General features: G+C 38.9%; 2 protein-coding genes across 3 annotated transcripts in view; both read right to left on the bottom strand.

Moving 5' to 3' along the window:
* FAM171B (family with sequence similarity 171 member B) overlaps positions 1–7,054 on the bottom strand; it is a gene marked incomplete at both ends in the record, with an annotated part of 62,657 nt that extends 55,603 nt beyond the window's left edge. Inside the window, one exon of the mRNA XM_082841296.1 lies at positions 6,832–7,054. Coding sequence (XP_082697422.1) covers positions 6,832–7,054 — 223 coding nt within the window. The remainder of the gene's footprint in view (positions 1–6,831) is intronic.
* A 9,610-nt stretch (positions 7,055–16,664) lies between these two features.
* The window catches only part of ITGAV (integrin subunit alpha V), an 86,593-nt gene continuing 82,351 nt past the window's right edge, over positions 16,665–20,906 (bottom strand). For both annotated transcript variants that reach the window (XM_082841294.1, XM_082841295.1), the window contains exons 29-30: positions 20,713–20,835; positions 16,665–20,454 (exon numbers count right to left, since the gene is read on the bottom strand). In XM_082841294.1, the coding sequence (XP_082697420.1) occupies positions 20,359–20,454; positions 20,713–20,835 (219 nt within the window). In that variant the 3' untranslated portion in view covers positions 16,665–20,358. The remainder of the gene's footprint in view (positions 20,455–20,712; positions 20,836–20,906) is intronic.

The following is a 20,906-nucleotide window of genomic DNA, read 5'->3' as shown; positions in this document are numbered from 1 at the left end:
ACAGGTAGGTGTGAATAAAACCATGGACACTGGTCTTATTTTATTTTAGAAAGAACAATGAATATGGAATTCTACAACATCCCTGGAGCACTTACCCCCGAGGTAAGCCAAAGGCCTTACAGCATGAGCCCCAGGTGAGGCTGGACATTTCTACGAGTTTCCAATTGATCAAGTGGTCACTGAAAGCCCAACTAGTATTTAAGTCCACAGATATGAACTGCTAATGGCTTAGCTATATATGTGTTGTAAGTTTTAGCAGAGCTAACAAGTGAACTAAAACTATATAGTTTCTAAGTGCTGTTTCTCTAGTGAATAGGAACAAAACTAAACTAAGTACAATAACTGATAATACTGGCAAATGTTTAATTTTAAATTAGACCCTCGTGTCATGATATAGAAACCTACTTGAGAAAAAAAACCACATTAAATAACAATTGAAATCTCTGTCACATATAAATAAAATTAATTTTAAATCTTGGTTTTTGTGCAAGACACAGAAACTGAACATGGAGAAATTAACAGGCATTATCAACTCAAGGCTTCAGAGAAGCCCAAGACGTTGCTGAGACATTTTACAGTCTAGGTTCACTAGGTCACAGATTTGACACGTTATTAACATGGAAAGCAATTGCCATTTCCTTGACACCCTCTACCCTACATGAAAGGGCACCCAGAAACCATTCCTCATTTCAGGCCCAAGTGAACTGGCCTAATTATACTCCGAGACATTATCAACAAGTAATTAGGAATACTGCCTAGTTCTCATAACATAGACAGTCATTAAAAAAAAAAATTTAAGGGCTTCCCTGGTGGCGCAGTGGTTGAGAGTCCGCCTGCCGATGCAGGGGACACGGGTTCGTGCCCTGGTCCGGGAAGATCCCACGTGCCGCGGAGCGGCTGGGCCCGTGAGCCATGGCCCGCTGAGCCTGCGCGTCCGGAGCCTGTGCTCCGCAATGGGAGAGGCCACAACAGTGAGAGGCCCGCGTACCGAAAAAAAAAAAAAAAAAAAAAAATTTAAGAGGCACAGAATCTGATATGTCTTGGACATATGGATTGTGCTTACACAAAAGGGCAATTAGAGAGACATCTCCAAACAGAATCTTCAAAGCAAACAGAAGCTGTTTTCTTAAGCCTATGATGTATTTCACTACAATGCATAGCTTTCATAGTTTTAGAATTTTCCAGGTAACTATTCCAAAGCATACTTTTTATCAATAGCAGATGGAAAATATTATGTCCATTTCCTAGCTAAGGCAACCTGGAGGAAAGGAAATTAAGACACATTACACTAAGCCAGGTCAATGAATGACAACAATACTGCAGCTAGTACCTAGTCAGAATGCTGAAAGAGAATGAAGTTCAATATTTATATACTTAGGGGGAAGAGTTCTGTTTCAGAAAAATATTTGGTTGTTTCTGTTCAGGCACATTAAGAACACTGAAAAACCACCACTAAAACAAACTGGACTGAAATTCAACACAATGGCATGTGTTTTTCCACCTGTAATCAACACCAAGAAATAGCTCCCTTTGGTTATTAAAATCCTGGAAAGAAATCATAATTACCCCATCTGGGAATATGGCCTTCAAAGCATGAGTACTTTAGATAAAACAGCCAATGTCTAGTCCCACTCTATTGATTTTCAAATTCCTTGAAAGGAAAAAAACTAAACAAATGCTTTCATGGATAGGAGATTTTCAATCAGGTTTGCTTAAATCAAAGTTTAAATCAAGTTATTTGAATTTAATAAAAAGTATACAGTAATACTCTATACTGAATTTCAGTATTTTTAAGTTTTGTTAAGTAGGTCCCAGCTACATAGAATATGAAAAAAATCTTTAACTTTAAAAGTACAAGAATGTAGCAGCTTCATTTACAATAGCTAAAACTGGAAATAACCCAAATATCCATCAGAAGTGATAAACCAAACTGCAGTAATTGATACAATGGAATACTGCTCAGCAGTAAAAAGGAATAAACTACTGAACATCCATGCAACAACATGGATGAAACCTATGGAAATTAGACTGAGCTGAAGCAGCTAGACACAAAAAAGTACATGCTATATGGTTCTATTTTATGAAGGTCTAGAAAACACAAAATTAATCAGTGACGAAAACAATCAGAACAGTTGTCAATGGGTCAGGAGCAAAGATTGCCTGGGGGCATGAGGGAACTTTCTAAGGTGATATAAATGTTCTATATCTTGATATGGTAATGGTTACAAAGGTATATCCATTTGTCAAGAGAATACAGTTTATGTTAATACCAGAATCTGAAGTATGGACATCCATTAAGTAGCTTTTACAGCTTTTTTTCATTTTATGACTTTTGATATTTTTAAACCAATACTTACAAAATGTATATAATCATAAGCTCACTTGAAAATTACTTTTGAATATTTTTGTAAGGCAAACATAGAGTGATAATAAAATTCTAACATCAATTAAAAGATATATATTTTGGGCTTCCCTGGTGGCGCAGTGGTTGAGAGTCCGCCTGCCGATTCAGGGGACACGGGTTCGTGCCCCGGTCCGGGAAGATCCCACATGCCACGGAGCGGCTGGGTCCGTGAGCCATGGCCGCTGAGCCTGCGCATCCGGACGGCAACGGGAGAGGCCACAACAGTGAGAGGCCCACGTACCGCAAAAAAAAAAAAAAAAAAAAAAAGATATATATATATTTTCAATATTTAAAAAAAAATATATATAATGTGGCAACTCTGTAAATCAAACACCACTTTCCCCACCCAATAAACTATAGTTTATTGTTAAAAAAAAAAAAGGAGTACAGTTTAGGTATGTACCTTTTAATGTATGTACATTTTACCTCCCCGCTCCCCCCAAAAATCCCACATAGTGGAAATGGATGGAGGTGTGAGTGAAATAGTCACAGCAGAATTTGATCATTGTTAAAGCTGGGTAATGGGTATGGGCTGTTTTTAATACTATCCTGTTTACTTTCTATATAGTTGACGTTTTCCAAGGTAAAAGGTTTAAAAACATAGATCAGTAAAATGTACAATCAAAAATGTTTATACTGTGAAAATATATCCCTCAAGAGGCTTTCTCTGTATTCAGAAGACTTTTATAAAAATCCACGGAGATCCCCAGTGTCTGTGCTTCGCATGGAGAATTTGAAATGGAGCTTGTTATTTTCTCCAGCTCCCCTTGCCCCCATCCCCAGCATGCCTCCCATCTAACGGGCCATCAGACTGAATATGATGTGGTTGTCTCCGCTACCACCAACCCCCAAATTAATTCTTCCCTCATCCCTCGAATATTTATTTCTAACAAATACTGGTGCAGATGGAGAAATCAGAGCTGCTGCAGACACCAGAGAAAACAGATCTCAACCTTAGTCTTTATTCTCATTACTCTCTGAGGATGGTGTTTTAGAAGTTAGTGAGAAAATGAAAATTTACTTTTTTTACATCCTGATTTTTTAAAATCTCATATTCAACTTCTTTTAACCTCACTTTCTTATTTCTCAGCAATATGAAGAGACATAAATTTTCAAAATAATAAAATCCAGAGTAACCAGAGTCAGCAGTCAGTTTCTCTACTATGGACTTATGAGGCTCAATCATGTATCAGTCACTAAACAAGTCTTATTAGTTTTCTAAATATTGCCTGAGAAAAGTCCTATAGCTTTTCACAAAACATGTCCAAAGAATCAGAAGCACCACACAGAGGCAAAGAATGAATTAAAGCTCAGTCAGAGCTATTTAAAGGTATGTTAATACCCTCCTAGAGCTATTTAAAGGTATGTTAATACCCATAAGAGGATTATAAGTGCACCTGGGTAAAGAATCTTCTTGACAGAACCTAAAAAGTGGACTTAAGTATTGTATCTAGCAGTTCTCTGTAGTGAACATAAGATAAACACTGAAATTAGCTAAAATTAAAAGTCCAAAATATATATACTTTATAACCTCCACTTACAAATATTTCTACCTAACATTTCTTTATGTTTATATGACCCTGCTAAATTCCAATGAAGAATTTCACAAGATGTGAAATAACAAATACTCATAAAGTAAAGGAGATCCTTGATGCCAGCATTTTTGTTCATTCATTCATTCATTCAAAAATATGTGTTCCTATGAGTAGCAAGTGCTCTTCTAGGTGCTAGAAATATATGTAATAATTCAATGTAATAACAAACAAAGCAAAGTTCATGCCCTCAGAGTGTTTACATTCTAGTAAGGGGAGACAGGCTTACAAGAAGGGCTGAGGATAGTAAGTGCCATGGAGGAGAATCAGTAGGAAAGAGCATGCAGATGGCTATTTAATACAGCTGTCAGGAAAGGCTTCTGTTAGCGTGATTGGAGCAAACCTGAAGAATCGAAGGTCCAGAATTCCAGGCAGAGAAAATGACAAGTGCAAAGGCCCCACACCACAGCCCACTTGCAAACTGAAGAAACAAAGAGCCAGTGTGGCCCCAGCGCTGAATTAGTGTCAGAGCTGAGGGAGACGGGAGTGAGAGGGCCGCAGAGGATCTCAGCCTTTGTGGGCCATTTTCAGGGTCTGGGCATCTAGTGTGAGGGAGATGGGAAGCTATTGGAGGGCTGCGAGCAGAAATGATCCTATTTAATGTTTTTAAAAAGATCACTAGGAAAAAAAAAAATCACTAGGGCTTCCCTGGTGGCGCAGTGGTTGAGAGTCCGCCTGCCGATGCAGGGGACACGGGTTCGTGCCCTGGTCCGGGAAGATCCCACATACCGCGGAGCAGCTGGGCCCGTGAGCCATGGCCGCTGAGCCTGTGCGTTCGGAGCTTGTGCTCGGCAACGGGAGGAGAACAGACAGAGGAGCAAAGGTTGAAGCAGGAAGACCAGTTCAACCTAGAGATCACAATGTGCTCAGAGGAACATTTTAAGTTCATTTGTTTATAGGTTATGTTTCATTATACAACCCAAATACTCCTGTAACTAAAACAGCAGTCAATTGAATTGCTCTCTTGTTTGCCACTGGCTTGGAGGGTTAGAGTTTTTGAGGGAAATGCAAGAGTCATCTTATGTTACTTTTCAGGCTGTAGTTTGATCTGTTGGCTAATGGTTCCTTTATCTCCATTAATCTAATAGGTAAATAAGACAAAAACTGCTAGTTTCCCCCAAAATAACCCTTTTCAAAAATATTACATCACAAATATCAGAAAACAAATATTTTCACACGTACGCTGGATACAGATGTTTCTCATATTATTTCCATTATTCGTAACCTTCATCACAACCTATCTGTATGGTAGTAGCCAAAACCCATTTAACTAATATTCCTGAAAGACGATAAATCGAAATAAAAATATACTGCAAATCATAAAATCCATCACCACTCTGACTTCTGTTTCATCATTTACGAAATCCCTCCCATAATGAAGACAGGCTCTCGATCACTCTCCTATCTCTCATTTCCTTACGTTTACCCAACAGCATATCTAATCGCTGCCTCGCCCGAACCCTGTGGTTAGCACTTTCAGTTATAAAAAGCCAGGTAGGAAAACCACCACACACAGCACATCTTTCAGGAGTTTCAGCCACGCTCAAGTGTTATTAAATGGTTTGAGAGGGTGTCAGAAACACATGCTTTCCGGCACACTTTGGTGATTTCATCCTACGCTCAGAGCACTCTGATAAATTAAATCATTCTGGCTGTGTCAGGAATCGCAGCTGGTGTACCTGAGTATTGCTCTTTGATGATGAGCAAACAGTACAAAATAAGATACCGAACCCTACTCTTTAAAATCTCATTTTCGGCATCTCGTATAACGTTACTAGGCAGGATTTTAAAGCGAAAACAAATGTTATAATTCACTTTGGTTTTGCAGAAACCTAAGCCCACTTGCCAAAAAAAAACTGATGGCTTTTTTTCTTTCCAAAGAGCAGGCAGCTTCTACAGTAGGGAAGGGGACTGGGGTTGGGGGGTAGGGAGAAGCTATTACTATAGATAATCCAGCTTTTTGCTTACCGGTGTAGCTTTAATGGAGGGGAACCAGGCAGGAACTGAGGGACTGTTACAGCCACGTATACCAAAAGGGCTTTCCTCACCCTCAGCTGAATAGTGTGGAGAATCTGCCTCATTACCTTCTACTAACAAGTAAGGAGAGTCCCCTCTCTGGGGGCAGGCTTTGCTGTACTAACATCCGCTACAGACTTCACCTCATCCAGCCCCCTCTCCTTTTCCCTTTCCTTCAGCCACAAGCTCCTATTTCTTTTTTGGTTTGTTTCATCTTATTATACTGAAGGCATTCTTGCAAACTGCCTTCAACCATTCCCGGGACAAGAAGAGACAGAAATAAATAATAAAATAAATTAAGATTTCTTTTCTCCAGAGCTAAATTTAAATATATAGGCGGAGCGAGATGGTGAAAAGGGGTGTGTGGGTGTCTACTGCAAGATTTTTCAGTCTCTAGGAGAGAAAAGGATAAAGAACAGAAGGCTAAAAGGATTTGAGAAGTGTGTGTGTGTGTGTCTGTGTGTGTGTGTGTGTGTGTGTGTGTGTGTGTGTGTGTGTACAATCATACCCAGGGCGGAGGGGAAAATTCAGGAAGGGAGGGAGAAGAAAAAATCAATCCAGGCAGTCACTCACTCCCATCCCTCCCGACCCCTCCCCACCTCACTGCAGTGCTCTGCGCTTCCCAGAAAGCTCACCACCCAAAGGGCAGATTCCCAAAACCAAAGCAGAGCCCGAATCCGGGTCACGCAGGCAGGCGTTTGCGGGGGTGGGGGTGGGGGGGTGTAGAGGCAGGCGATGGGAAACCATCTGGCTAGGGAAGCGGCGAGGAGGCCAGCAAGACCAGAGGAGGAAAGGCAGGGCCGGGCTGCCGGGACCTACCGGGAGCAGTGACGGTAGAGGATGCCCCGGGCACCTCTGGCCTCTCCTCCTCAGCTTCCTCCCGCTGCCGTTGCTGCTGCTGCTGCTGCTGCTGCTGGATGAGGCTGAGGTCGGAGCGGCTGAGCTCAGCTCTGGCGGCCGCAGGGACCAGCCTCGCCTTCAGCAGCACCGCGGCCAGGCCGAGGAGCAGGGTGCAAGGGACGCGCCGGCTGAGCCTCGCCATGGCCGAGAGCCAGAGGGCCGCGGCGGCATATTGCGGCGGAGGTCCGGGCGGCGGCGGCGGGCGCCAGGGCTGCGGGCTCTGGCAGCGACCGCCCGCTCGGTCCCCCTCGCTCGGTCTGCCTCGCACACCCTCACCAGAAGGAGGAGGCTGTGGCGGCGGAGACGCCGGGGGAGGAGGAGGAGGGGGAAGTTAGCATCCTCGCGCACGTGACGCGCGGGGCGGGGTGGGGCGAGCCCCACGCCCGGCGCCGCGTCTACGCTCTCACCCCGGGCTCAGCTGCTCCGGACGCGCGCGCTCGGCGGGGTGCTGGGGCGCAGTGCTGGTGGTGGCTTCCTAGGGTAAACGAAAAAGGAGAGCCTTTCTGGGGGCTGGTAGACCTTCAGATCCTCTAGCCCCTACCGAGACACCGGGAAATTTTGCAGAAAGTGGAATAAAATTCCCTCCACCTGACCGCAAAGTGGAAGAGAAGGTGGTGTATTGATTACGCTCCCACAACACTTAACGCAGCACCAGCGGATCAAAAAGCCAGGATCTCTTAACCATGTGGGCTTTGGGGCATCACAGCCATCACTGGTTAGCTAGAAATTAAACTGCGGCTCTCCAGATTTTGATTAAATTCCTCTTTCTGCCCAAATTGGAATTTCTTTCTATATCATAAAATATTCTTAATTACGTTTTGTCTAATTATAGTCTATACTTTTCATTTGCTCAAAAAATAATTTTCTAAATGCCTGCTAGGTGCTTACCACGTGCCAGTATTTAGTCAGGTGCTTGGAATAAGCAACATACAATCCCTGCGTTCTAGGAGTTCATTACCTGTTAGGACAGAGGAACATATAAACAAATTATAATCCAGGGTGGTGCCTGCCACTGGAGAAACACTACAGCATGCAGAGATTGCACTGAATTGGAAGAAATTAACAATGTGGTATATGGATGGGGGCTATGAAACACTAGGAAAGGTGGGGTTTAAAGAAGAATAAGAGTTCCACACATAGGTGGGTGTAACCAGGTCATCTAAAAAGTGTAGCTGTGTGTGTGTGTGTGTATGCCCGTGCACACGCACCTAGAGGTGTGTAACAGCACAGTGTGCTTGGAAAATTGTCAGCAATGATTGTGACAGTGACAGTGTTTTAGATTGAAAAGGAGAGTGGAGATCAGGTCATTAAAAAAATAATAGCAGGGACTTTCCTGGTGCCGCAGTGGTTAAGAATCTCCCTGCCAATGCAGGGGACACGGGCTCGGGCCCTGGTCCAGGAAGATCCCATATGCCGCGGAGCAAATAAGCCCGTGTGCCACAACTACTGAGCCAGCAGGCCACAACTACTAAAGCCTGCACACCTGGAGCCAGTGCTCCGCAACAAGAGAAGCCACCCAAGGAGAAGCCCGCGCACCGCAACGAAGAGTAGCCCCCACTCTCTGCAACTAGAGAAAGCCCGTGCATGGCAACGAAGACCCAACGCAGCCAAAAATAAATAAAATTTAAAAAAAAATAAATAACGGCAAACACTTCTATAATACTTACAGTGCCCAGGCACTGTTCAAGCACTTTATATACATTAACTCCTGTAATAACCTTGGATGCTATATAAGGAAACTGAAATTTACATTGCAAGTGATTATGAAATAGTGAAAGAAATTAATCAGGGAAGGGACTTGCTACCAGTCTGTGTTTTCACTTTGCTATCGGTATGGAAGAGGAAGAGGGATAGATTGGCGGAGAGGAGGCCAGTTTAGTGGTGTCTGCAAAAGCCAGTGAGGAGATACCAAAGTCTTGTGAGACCAGAAAGGAGAAAAAAGGAGTGGGAGATTCAGTATGTAGGGCTAGAATCAGCAAAAATGGTTGATTGTTTGGGTGAGGAAGAGAAAAGGAGAAAGATGGGCATGTCTAGTATGACACTTAAATTGCCAGATTGAGATCTTGGGTGGCTGCTTATGACATTATCAAGATTAGCTGGTACTACTGACTACAGAATAAGTGATAAGCCATGGCTTGTTCAGTTGTAGTCTCTTTGTATTTGGAATGTCTGTGGGACATCTCATAATATATGTAAAATGTGATCTGTGACATCACATCCTTTACCATCATAGTTGATTCAGATGATTTGGCTGATTGGACAGTCCCTTTCCACACTCACCACTCTTTTGTGTGTTCGTCCCAATGTTTCCAACATGCTGGAAAAGAACAAATTTCTCACTAGTGGAAAGTTATTCTTTGGTCAAGGATGTGAAACTAGTGCCTATATAACCATAACTATATAGTTATAACTATAGTTATATAGTTATAACTATAACTAATAATAATAATAGGCATTTTACATACATTATCTCGTATCCTCAAAGCAGTCCTACAAATTAGCTCTCATTATTCTGTTTAGCAAATGGAAACACTGAAGATCAGAGAGGCAACTGTCTTGCCCAAGGCTACACTAATAAGAAGTGACTTTACCTTTCAGCACTGTTTGAAACTTTCGCCATGAGCTTGCATTGTTTTTTAGTGATTTTTAGATGAAAATAAAGTACATAATATGGGCTACATAGTTTTTTGAAGAGAGATGCCAAAGTGAGGTCCCTCACACAAAACATCATGGCTTTGCCTCACCTGTGTGAGCAGGAATTATGGGGGGGGGGGGAGGCTGAATGCAGAGAGTCTTCATTAGTTCCATCAAGCTGTTTTTGTTGCATTTTCCTCCAATTTACCTCTGCTCCTGGAGAGAAGAAAGGAGAAAATGGAAATGGATCCAGAATCCTGACTGGCAGATCAGAAGGAAAGGAATGCTGCCAGGATTTCTGTCATCCTGCCTTACGGTGGCCAAATCATCTTTAATATATTAGAAGCTGACCTTCCAGAGGCAAAGTTGCTGATTTCACAGCCCTCAGTGGAGGGTAGACGTGAAATCCTTCAATACTACAGACTGTTTAAAGAAATAAGCTTTGCTAATCAAGATGGGTTTCAGATGGTTTCTAACTGCTCCATTACTCATATAGTTTATGCTTAATTTCTGTGCAATATACAAAAGCCATATTATTGGATGCAATCAGGGCTAGTAGTTGGTGAATCAAAAAAGCAGGTCAAGAGACAAAAAAAATCAATATATTTTAAATATATTTTATGCTGCTTATTTTATCTTAAAATAGGCAAATATATATTCATTTACCAATCTTTTGATGTAGGGCCAATAATTTTTTTTAAAGCTAACCACATCCTAAGGTTTGAAGTAGTAAAACACAATTACAATGCATTCCTATTATTAATTGCAGTTTTCGATTAAGTGGAAGGAGTTCTTAAAAACTCTTGACAAACAATTCGAATGCCAAATCCTTCTATTTTCAATTTTTCCCCAATTTTACCATTTTCTCACCCACTTAGTATTAAACTTAGTTTTCATAGAAAAATATACTTCATTTACATTTATATTTCATCCATACCTTATAACACATAGAACTGCCAAAAACAACTGTGTAAACAAACATAACTGACTTTCGGCACAGACACAGACCAACTGGTGGGGCAAAACCAAGCAGATGTTCAGGAAAGGGTATCCTGCTAATTTCATGTACTTTACATGTCAGCCAGTGTGTTTTACAAAGGAATGAAAGATGCCAGTTGATCTAGGAAGTTATTTTCAGGTTCCTAATCCATGATACTGTTCATGCTTAATACAATGTAATCATTAATGTTAGAATGTCTTCATTTTTATAAATATACTGCAAGAGCCATCGGAAAGCAGATTGTAATATCATACAGATATAATAATTCTTCCCTGCTTAAGATCTACTGGTACCTCCTCATTGCTCTTAGCATAACGTCCAAAATCCCCAACAGATTTACAAAGCCCTTCACAATATATCCTCTGACTATGCAGGCTCACCTTTTAATATTTCCTACATAAACACAGAGATGGTGGTTGGTGGGGGGAGGGAAGGGAAGGGAAAGGAAGGATTTCTTTTATTCCCTTGAACTAGACTTATTTAGGTTGCACATACTGATTTCCTCGCCTGGAACTCTACTCCCTCATCTCTAACTGACAGGCTCCCACAGAGCCTCAAGGTTAGCTTCGGTATTACTTCCTCTAGGGTACTTTCCCTGACACCCTTGGCTTTGATTAGGAGCCCTTGCTATGAACTTTCATGACCCTTGTATTTCCCCTTAGGACTCTGTTACTTAAAATGGATATTTTCTTGTCTGTATCCTCAGCAGTGTAGGCTCCACAAGGGTCAGGGCCATCACGTTCACAGCTGTATCTCCAGCTCCTGCCACAATGCCCAACAGTGGTTGTCTGATTACTTGGTTGATTAAATCAACAAATCGATTTTAAAGCGGCAGAACTGTTAGTTAATGGAGAAGAGCCCGGAGTCAGACGGCTCTGGTATCCACCCCTCACAGCTATGTGATTTACAGAAGATTCTCGGCCTCAGTTTTCTCAACTGTATAGTGGGAGAACTAACAGAGCCTAAAGGAGATAACAAAATAAGATAACATATAAATACTTAGAGCTTCTTGCTATAGGAACTGTTCAGTAGATGTCAGCCATTACTTCTTTTATTAATGTTATGTAGTATTGTTCTGTTTCATTTGTATATTTTTATAATGTATATAAAATTTTATATGTAATCAATTCTTATTTTTCTTGTTATATTTTATATAGTCACTGCAAACACTCAATTAGCAAATACTGAACCATTGTTCCTAGAGGAACAGAGTGAGTTAGATTTAATAACATATTAAACATATTAGATATATATTTATGTAAGGGGTAAGAACGTCTACCTTTTTGGAAATATGATTTGCAAGGTTTAGTAACTGACTGTTTCCTTAAATTATGACTCTTCCTCCAACACTGCTGCCTTCATTTGATAGTGAGCCATTTAATTTGAGTTTGAAAACCAAAGGACTAACTGTTAAAGAGGGTTGAACAAAGTTCAAATTTGTATTTCTTTGACTAAGAACCATTTATCCGGGTAGGGTTATCCATACAGATAGGGACAGTTTGGGATTATTAACCAAAGTGGGTCATATGGTTCAAATAGTCACTAAACTCTGGGTTTAGAGGTCCTTCTCAGGTACAGGCATGTAAATCATTAAGACTCTCTGGGGTCAGCATGCATGGATTACCTGCTGTGCAATTTTATCCATGGCATTTCAGGTACTTTCCACCCTCACCCCCAACAAGTTTGCTCCAAATATGGTGGCTCGGTAGAAGAGTTCATTAGGCACTACGGCTAGGATGGCCCAATGTGTAGTGGGAAGTGATGGAGCCAGCTCAAACTAGATTAAAAGGCTCAAGCCAGAGTTTACTTCAAGACCAGATCTAGATTTTCAAAAGCTTGGATTGTTTCAGGGGCAAGACTGTTGAGGGCCTATGTGCCAAGACCTCTGACCCCACTCTTGTGTGTCTTGACCTTAACTATCTAAATTCATTAAATAGATATGAATCTTTAAAAAAGAGAACCCAGGAAGCCAGGACTTTATGATTTGGGAAATTTTCAACATATCCAGATTGCAGAAGATGCTAAAATTAAGAGATTTATATATTTAGAGAGTTTGCTCTAGAAAGAACACAGAGACTGTACAAACATTTGCTAATATCTCAGAAATTTTTCTTTGAAGAGATTGTGTGACTCATAGATTCTCCTCACACAACCCAAAAGAAGCCAAAAATAGAGATGAGATTATTTAGGAAAGCTCTGTGGAGTAGCCTCTAGTCTAATGGAGTGAAATATCCTTGACATACACAGGCGATCTGTAAGGTTCCTGTGAATTTTATATCAGCAGAAACACTGCCAGCTTAGTCTAAAGGGATAGTGTACAAAATGAAAAAGCATACTGAACCCACACAGTCTTATCAGTAGGAAGAAAATGATAACAATACTCAGCTGTAAACATTTGCTACATTTCATGAAGGGAGAAACGATGACTCACAAGGTGAAGCCATGAGCCACAGAGTTTGAGAACCACATAGTTTGAAACCACAGAAATTCATAGACTTTGAAACCAAATATAGATTGCTCAGCTGGATTTTGGAATTGCTTGGAACCAGTGACTTCTTTTATTTTCCTTCTATTTCTTCCTTTTTTTAAACCAGAATGTCTATAATTGTTATCATATGCTTGTCTTACTGTGATATGTTGGGAGCAGAAAACTTGTTTCTTTAGTTTCACATGTTCACATACAGAGACAAATTGTACCCCTGGATGGATCATACCCAAGCCTTGCCCATAATTTAGATGATGAGATTTGGGACATTTGAGCTGCTGAGATTAAGAAGTCGTTTTGGACTTTGAGTTGATGTTGCAGTGGCTTGACTTTGGGGGACTTTAGGAATGGGTTGAATGTATTTTGCTTGTGAGATTGATGTGAATCTTTGAGGGCCAGACCATGGACCGTGGTAGACATAATAATGCCCTCCAAAAGATGTTCATGATCTAATGCCGGATTCTGTGAATATGTTACCTATCATGGCAAGAGACTGCAATAATTTAAAACTAATTCACTATCCAAGGCATGAGGTCACCAGCCTCATGCAATGACCAAGCCTGCGTGGATCTAGGAAAGGATATGGAGTAGATAAAGTTAAGAACTGGATTTGGAGAATTAGAGGTGAGAAGAGGGAACTATTTCTGTACAGGGTGTAAACCAGATTCTCAGCTCTGTTATTAAATCACTCCTATACTGTCGCTATTTTAGGGTTCCCTTGAGAGGCTAGGACTGTTCAGTGGGAATATGGTAAAATTAGTTTCTGTTCTGTCATCTCTATTACTTGGTAATCACTGAATACCTACCTGTGTAGTGATTGAGAAAAGAAACTTCAGGTTCAATTTTTGCTAGTAATTTAGTACCACATGATAGTGAAGTGCTTCGCTCTGGTTTAGTAGTAAAGGTTCGTCAGAAAGTCAAAACTGGCATTACTAAGAAGTAGGAAATTTGCTTATTCTTTAATAAACTCTTCCCTTTTATTTCCTAACTAAGGTGTACTGAAAAATTCAAAATCATTCACTTGTCTGCCAATCAGGTGATGATATTTCTGAATTTTAAAGGGGTTTATGTCACTTATAATCTCAAAAAAGAACTTTAACTGCACTGTTGAAAGATGAGAAAATTTATAAGCCACCAGAACTTTCTTGCTTTCTATGGTAAACTTACCATGACCCTATCCAAAATCAAGAATCACTTCTATTACTCAAGTGGAGAGCATAATTCTCCCAATTAAATACTGCTACATTTGTACATTACTTAGTGCTTTTTTTGTGAATAACTTTGTAACAAGTAATTAATATTCTGACTACAAGATTGACTAAAAAGTAATCCCTAAAGATTCCATTTCAACACTCTAATATCTGAGAAATGATGTAGAAGAACTTTGAGAATTACTTTGAAAAAAAATTAGGTTAATAACATGAAGGTAAGTTACTGTGTGAAGTTCAAAATCTAAGTCCTCCTTCTATTAAAACAACACCAATTTATGTATTTGCTATGCTTCAGGAAGTGAGGTTGACAAGGAAAGTGAACCTGAGTGTAAAAGCGAACCTAACTATATAACTCTCTAGGCAATTCAGGACAGTTTAGAAAATGAGTAAAAATATTCCGGTTGACCCTTGAACACAGGGGTAAGGGGCTACGACTCTCTGCGAAAATCAAGTATAATTTATAGTCAGTGCTCTGTATCTGTGGTTCCTCCATATCCAAAGTTCCACATTTGGGGATTCAACCAACCAAGGATCAGGCAGTACAACAGTATTTACTATTGAAAATATCCATGTATAGGTGGAACCATGCAGTTCAAATCCTGTTGCTCAAGTCAGCTGTAATCGGAAAAGCACTGGTGGTACATCAATTGATATTCAGGCATCCCAAACTATCCCCTAGATAATAACAAATCTATTTTATAAACTGTGACTAGTAGTTCAGGCAGTGTTGCACAGCAGAATGCATAACGTACTAGGTGTTTGAATATGCAAGCTTTAGTCCCAATCCTGCCGGTAACTTCTTTAGACAAGTAATGAACCCTCTGGTCATTGTTAACAGTACGCAGGGAGTGAGGTAAACTCCTTCCAACGTGTGCTTTTTAACAATCTGACCATGACCTGCATAGATGGTGTTATCTGCAATTGTCCTGTTTAGGGTTTGTTGAGCTTCCAGAATTGCAGGTTGCTCTTTCTGATGAAATTTGGAAACTTTTTGGCTTTGAATATTTTGTCTGTCCCATTTTTCTCTCTCCTAAGACTTCTTTTGCACCTAGATTTGTCCCACAGATCACTGAGGCTGTTTTTTTGTTTGTTTTTTGGGTTTTTTTTGCCATCTCTGCTTCAGTTTGGATAAGTCCTATTGATCTATCTCTAAGTTCATTGATCCTTTCTTCTGTCCTACCCAATCTACTTGTAATCCCCCTCCAATGAATTTCTGACTTCAGATATATTTTTTCAGTCTAAAGATTTCCACTTGAGTCTCTTTTGTTAGTTTCCAAACCTCTCTTGAAATGCCTGTCTTTTCATCCATAATGTTCATGTGTTCCTATAGACTCTTTAACACATTTATCATAGTTATTTAAAGTCATCCTGCTAAATTTTTTGTGGGTCTGTTTCTATTGACTATTTCTTCTCAAAGCCAAGCATCCCATTTTCCTTTCTTCCCATTTACACACACACACAACCTTATGAATGATACACTGCAGTCTTTTGGTTGTGTTACCTTCCTCTGAAAGTAACTGCCTTTATGAGCAGACAATTAAATTTCAGGTGGGTCACCTTAAACTTGTGGAAGCTTGGTTTCATGCTTTGTTAGGGTGGGACACTGGTTTTACCCTTTATCCTAGGGTGAATCAATCAGTCTTGGGATGTAGTATTTATTCCCAAGGAATAGATCCTCTGGGGTTTCAATGGAAACACTGGGGGTGTTTCCAAGGCTCTGTCACTGGGTAAGACTTGAACTACAGTCTCTTGTTTCTCCTGCATTGGACAGTAGCTGGAATAACTGCTCAGTTCTTTCAAACTTCCATCTGCTGTTTTCCTTTTGGGGCCTCACTAGAGCAGAGTCAGGGTCAGCCAAGGCTTTGAGGGGAAAATGTTCCCCTTTCCCACAATGTGGCTTCTCCCTCCCCCCATCCCTCAATTTCTAGCCATGATGGCAGTCCCATCATTCTAGGAAATGAGGGGGCACTTTTCTGCTTGCATTCCATCCACACAACAGAGAGTAAACTCAGGGAAAAGTGTGGTTCCCTTCCTTGAGACCAATTCCCTCCAGTTTCTGCCTACTTTTAGTATCTGCAGTGTCTTTAAAAGTTTCTTTTTTGCTTCTTATTCCTCATTTCATTCATTGTTATCTGATACAAGCTACTTTGCCATTATTGAAATTGGAAGCCCCTTTAAAATTTTAAATGTCTGTGATACTATGATTTGTAATTGGTGTATTTTAACATTAGTTTCCTTTTGCTCTGTTTGTGACACCTTTTTTCAAATAACCAACACTCTTAAGAATGTGGACTTTTAAAGAGGTATGTCACCTCTTTGAGGTCATCCTTTTAGTGCACTACTGCTAGCTCATGTGATTAAAAAACAAAACAAAACAACATAATAGAAGGAAAATACAAAGTCCTTGCACATAAGTGGCGCCATATGCTCAAGTTTATTGAACAGACACAAGTTACACACTGGAGACTAATAAGCAGAACACTGTACCAGTTTTCACTAACTCAAATCAAGTTAGCAAATGACAAATTTTAGAAGACACTCATTTTATGTCTCACCCAATGTGGGTGATCACAAGAGAGCTAAATAAAGAAAATTACTTTCGATGTTACTTAGGTAGGAAATTAATTGATATACACAGCTTCCAAGTTACTTTAAGATATTGCAAAGTGTTTCAAAACTAGTGGGGAATAGTTCATGTCCAGCCTGAAATAAAGTGTAAAATGGACCTTTTAGGGGTAAATAACTTCATTCGTATATCCATCTCAGAATCATTCCTTCTTGCTAACAAAAATACTAATAAATCTCCGTTTAGATTAGGTTTACTAAGTTAATAATGACTTTGAAATATCTAGGTTTGCTTACATTGTTATATTGCACTTGAGAAGAATGACAAGAAAAATCAAAGATTCAGTACCTCTCCCAAGAAATTCATTATATATCAGAAATTACAATGAAATACAAGCATATATGCATGCTACATGTCCATAGGTTCATCGTTCAAACTAGCCTACCAACAGGTTAAAAGAAATACTCTCCAAAACACTGAGTATTAAGTCATTTCATTCACCATTTTGGATCCTATATTCAATTTTCAAATTTTATATTTTTTCTTATTAATCAAACTATCACATATACAAGCTATCCAAGAGCACTAACACAGTGACACTGAGATAAGCAACAGTCATACACAAGTATTCCATGAATGACTTATTCTTTGCCAAGCTCAACACTACATTCTGTAACACAGGAACATCAATCAACTTACAGTTGTTTGCCTTATAAAAAACCAGCGGATCTATTTATTATATACTATACTTTTGCCACATACATCTCTCTTAGGGTCATGATTCACTATGAAAAATCTTTCACATCCTCTTAAGGAAGCCAGTATAGTCTCTAATACTTGAATTTTCTCTTTATATAAAGTATCAATGAGAATTGACTATGACTAAGTAGTTTCATAACAGGTAGAACTGTGGCACTAATATTTTGATTGTTTTACAATTCAGTATTAAGAACTTAATCAGAATTACAATAATCACCAATTACAAGAAAAAGGTAAAGGGAAGAAAAGGAAAGCGCCTCCCTCACACAAATATTTCTCAAAATATCAAGTCTGAAATAAATGCCTATTTAAGGAATCAACAACAGCATCAATATTTCTTACCAATATCAAATGTTTTAAATATTCTCAACCCCAACCATGTGTATTTTCTTAAACTGAATCAGATTATAAGAATTTTACACTCAAAATGGCTTTCAATTCTCAATAAATCACAAACACAGCAGTGATTTTTTTTTTGACATTTTATCTAAAACATTCACATGCTACTTTAGGGTAAAAAGAAACTCAACATTTCCCAAATATTTTCCTCAAGGACTAGGTTTTTAAATTATACTCCTACCATATTTTTGTACAGATATAAATCTTCATTTTTCTTAAAGAAAATACTATTGCTTTAAACTACATTCCATAAGAGCAATTTAAAGCATCATGTTAATTTCCACGACAACACCCTTCAATCTCCTCCAGTCTCAGGCTCTCCCAACTGAGCTATTTTGGCTCCTCCTTCAATCTCTGGTAGAAGATTATACCTTGAGATAAGAGGACATAAAAGCAATAGACTGTGCAAAATCAAATAGTAACATTTTTTTAAAAGAGTGACTTTCTATCCAAAAGATAGTTTCAGGAATGACTGCTATTAGGTGGGAAAACAAGTAAGGTGAACATTGTTCTAGACCAATTCAGTGACTGTCTGGTGGCAGGCCCTAGGATAAAAATATTTTTTTCTTAAAAAACTTTAAATTTATTGGTAATAAAAATACTTACTGCATATGACTAAGATCTTTTGAGCTATTAATAAAATCTATATTACAAAACCTATTAATTTTAAAAATCACTAAAGCTAAATATAGGGTCTTGTCAACGTTCTAACTTGTATAACTCACCTACATATGCCTCTGTTTTATGAATATATTCTAGCGCAGGCACTTGTTAGGGAGTTATAACACAAGACATGGCAAGATAAATTTCAATTATTTTTAAAACATAGAAAAATATTCAGTTATTTAAGTGAAATATTTATCATTGCCTAATGAAGACAGTAGTTAAAAAGCTATCAAACTCTCAATTTCTAATGCACAACATGATGTAATTGCACAAAAATAGGTATAACTAATAGTCATCCCCAGGCCTGGAGGAACTGTGAATAATTCACATATTCCTCTAGAAGATTCATCACCCTACGGACTTATAAAACTACAACTTGCCACCTGTGCAGCTTTTATTTAAAAATCCTAGAAAAGTAATTTATATTAATAAAACCTAAAAAAGTTTAAAAAGGTTTCCAATAACTTGAATTGCTTATAAAATAACCTCTAAGAAGTCATTTTGATAGCTGAGACTGGTTTTACATGTTACACCTGGCTTCAACTGAGGTAATATCCATCTGAGCAGTACTACGCTATTGCTAGAAGTAAACCAGTGAGCTACTTTAAGAATTTCAATTCCAAGCATTTCTTGCAGGGTTGGGAGGTTGAGTGCAGGTTCCTCTAAGTTGTAAAGATTCCTCATTGATCTTGACACATTCTCAGTAACAGTTTTGGAAATGGAAGGAAAAATACATATATAGGAGGAAAATAAATTAATCCCAACTAAAAACTCTTGCTTTAATCTAAGAACAAACTATTAATAAGCAACTCTGTCAAAGAACTACAAACATAGTCTTTTAATTTAAATGCTCCTTTTTCTTTTTTTTGTATTGTATTGTATATAGCCAGACTAATGCAATGGAATAAATGTACTTTGGAAATGATTTCCAACTCCATATGGCTTCAAGCATCATGATGTTTAGCAGAAATTAAATGACTACACAAAAGAGGCATTTTTGATTATAAAACTAATTTTCAGTATAAGTTGACTTAAAGGATTTGAAATAGAACTTAAACTTATACAAAATAAAATGTAATCAAATGGACTGTGGATAAAAATATAAATAAAAATTTAATAGCATGTATTCAATTTTCAGATTAAAACAAAAAACTGTACCTTTGCTATCACAGCAAAGAGTTTTGATGGGATCATGCATTTTTCTTTTTTAAAAGTTCTACCATATAGGTAATATTAAAATCCAAGTTTATGCAGTTATAAAGTTAGCTTGAAAACTCAACTGTAGTGTAATGTGTATTAACAGTAAGTATCTCTACAAAAGATGTGGATCCTAAGGTCCAAATTTGGATTGCTTTAAAACAACAAAAACAACAACAAACAAAATCCAACATACAAAATCAGAAACAATAATTGTAGGAGGTACTATTTTAGATAAAGTGGTAACTCAGGCACTACCTGTCTTATGTACATTGAAGAAGATCTATCCTTAAAATGTTATTATTTAAATACCTAAAAATACAAGTCAGTGGATGTGTATTAAATGTATGTCTGAACTTAATTATAATGAAAAGGTTGACAAATATTGCTCTCACTTTGTGGTTAATACCAATGGGTACCATCAGCAGTAGAGTCTTGGAACTTTATTCCTCATGAAGGAAATTTAAAAACCTATATTGAAGTTGGTACTTCTAATGGGACAGGATGTAGCACAACTTAAAAATCACAGTTAAGTTTCTGAGTTTCCTTCACCATTTTCATGAGGTTGAAGCTGTTCCCTTTCTTGTTCTTCTTGAGGTGGCCGGACACGTTTAAAGAAGCCCATCTGCCAGTTGAAAAAAAAAAACACCTCACATTACTGCACATCACTGAAGAATACTGAAAGTATTCTGAGTGACCATATTATGACCAAGAAAATTTAAATGGCACTTAGTTGAATTTTTCTTCCTTCAAATGATAAGGACTGCTCATCATGCATCGTCATTAAAGGTCCCTTTCTTCTTTCCCTCCCTTCTTTTGCTCCCTTCCTTCTCCTTTTCTTCTGCTTCCCCTCCCTCCCTCTCTTCCTAAGTCCATCACTTACCCTGTACATTACAAATACCAAAACAGCCAGTAACAACAATCCTGCTAGAACTGCTAAAATGATCACCCACACAGGTACAGGCATGGGTGCTGGCTGAATGCCCCAGGTGACATTAGTGGTAACCTGTTGGGGGAAAAAGTTCTTGAGTTTTGAAAATAGTTCACTGAATCATTCAACAAATATCTGAATGTCTA

Source organism: Leucopleurus acutus, assembly GCF_964270905.1.
Source record: "Leucopleurus acutus genome assembly, chromosome: 6".
In the NCBI taxonomy this organism is placed as follows: Eukaryota; Metazoa; Chordata; class Mammalia; order Artiodactyla; family Delphinidae; genus Leucopleurus; species Leucopleurus acutus.
Note: the sequence above shows the minus strand (reverse complement) of the source record. Positions and strands in the feature narration are given on the sequence as shown.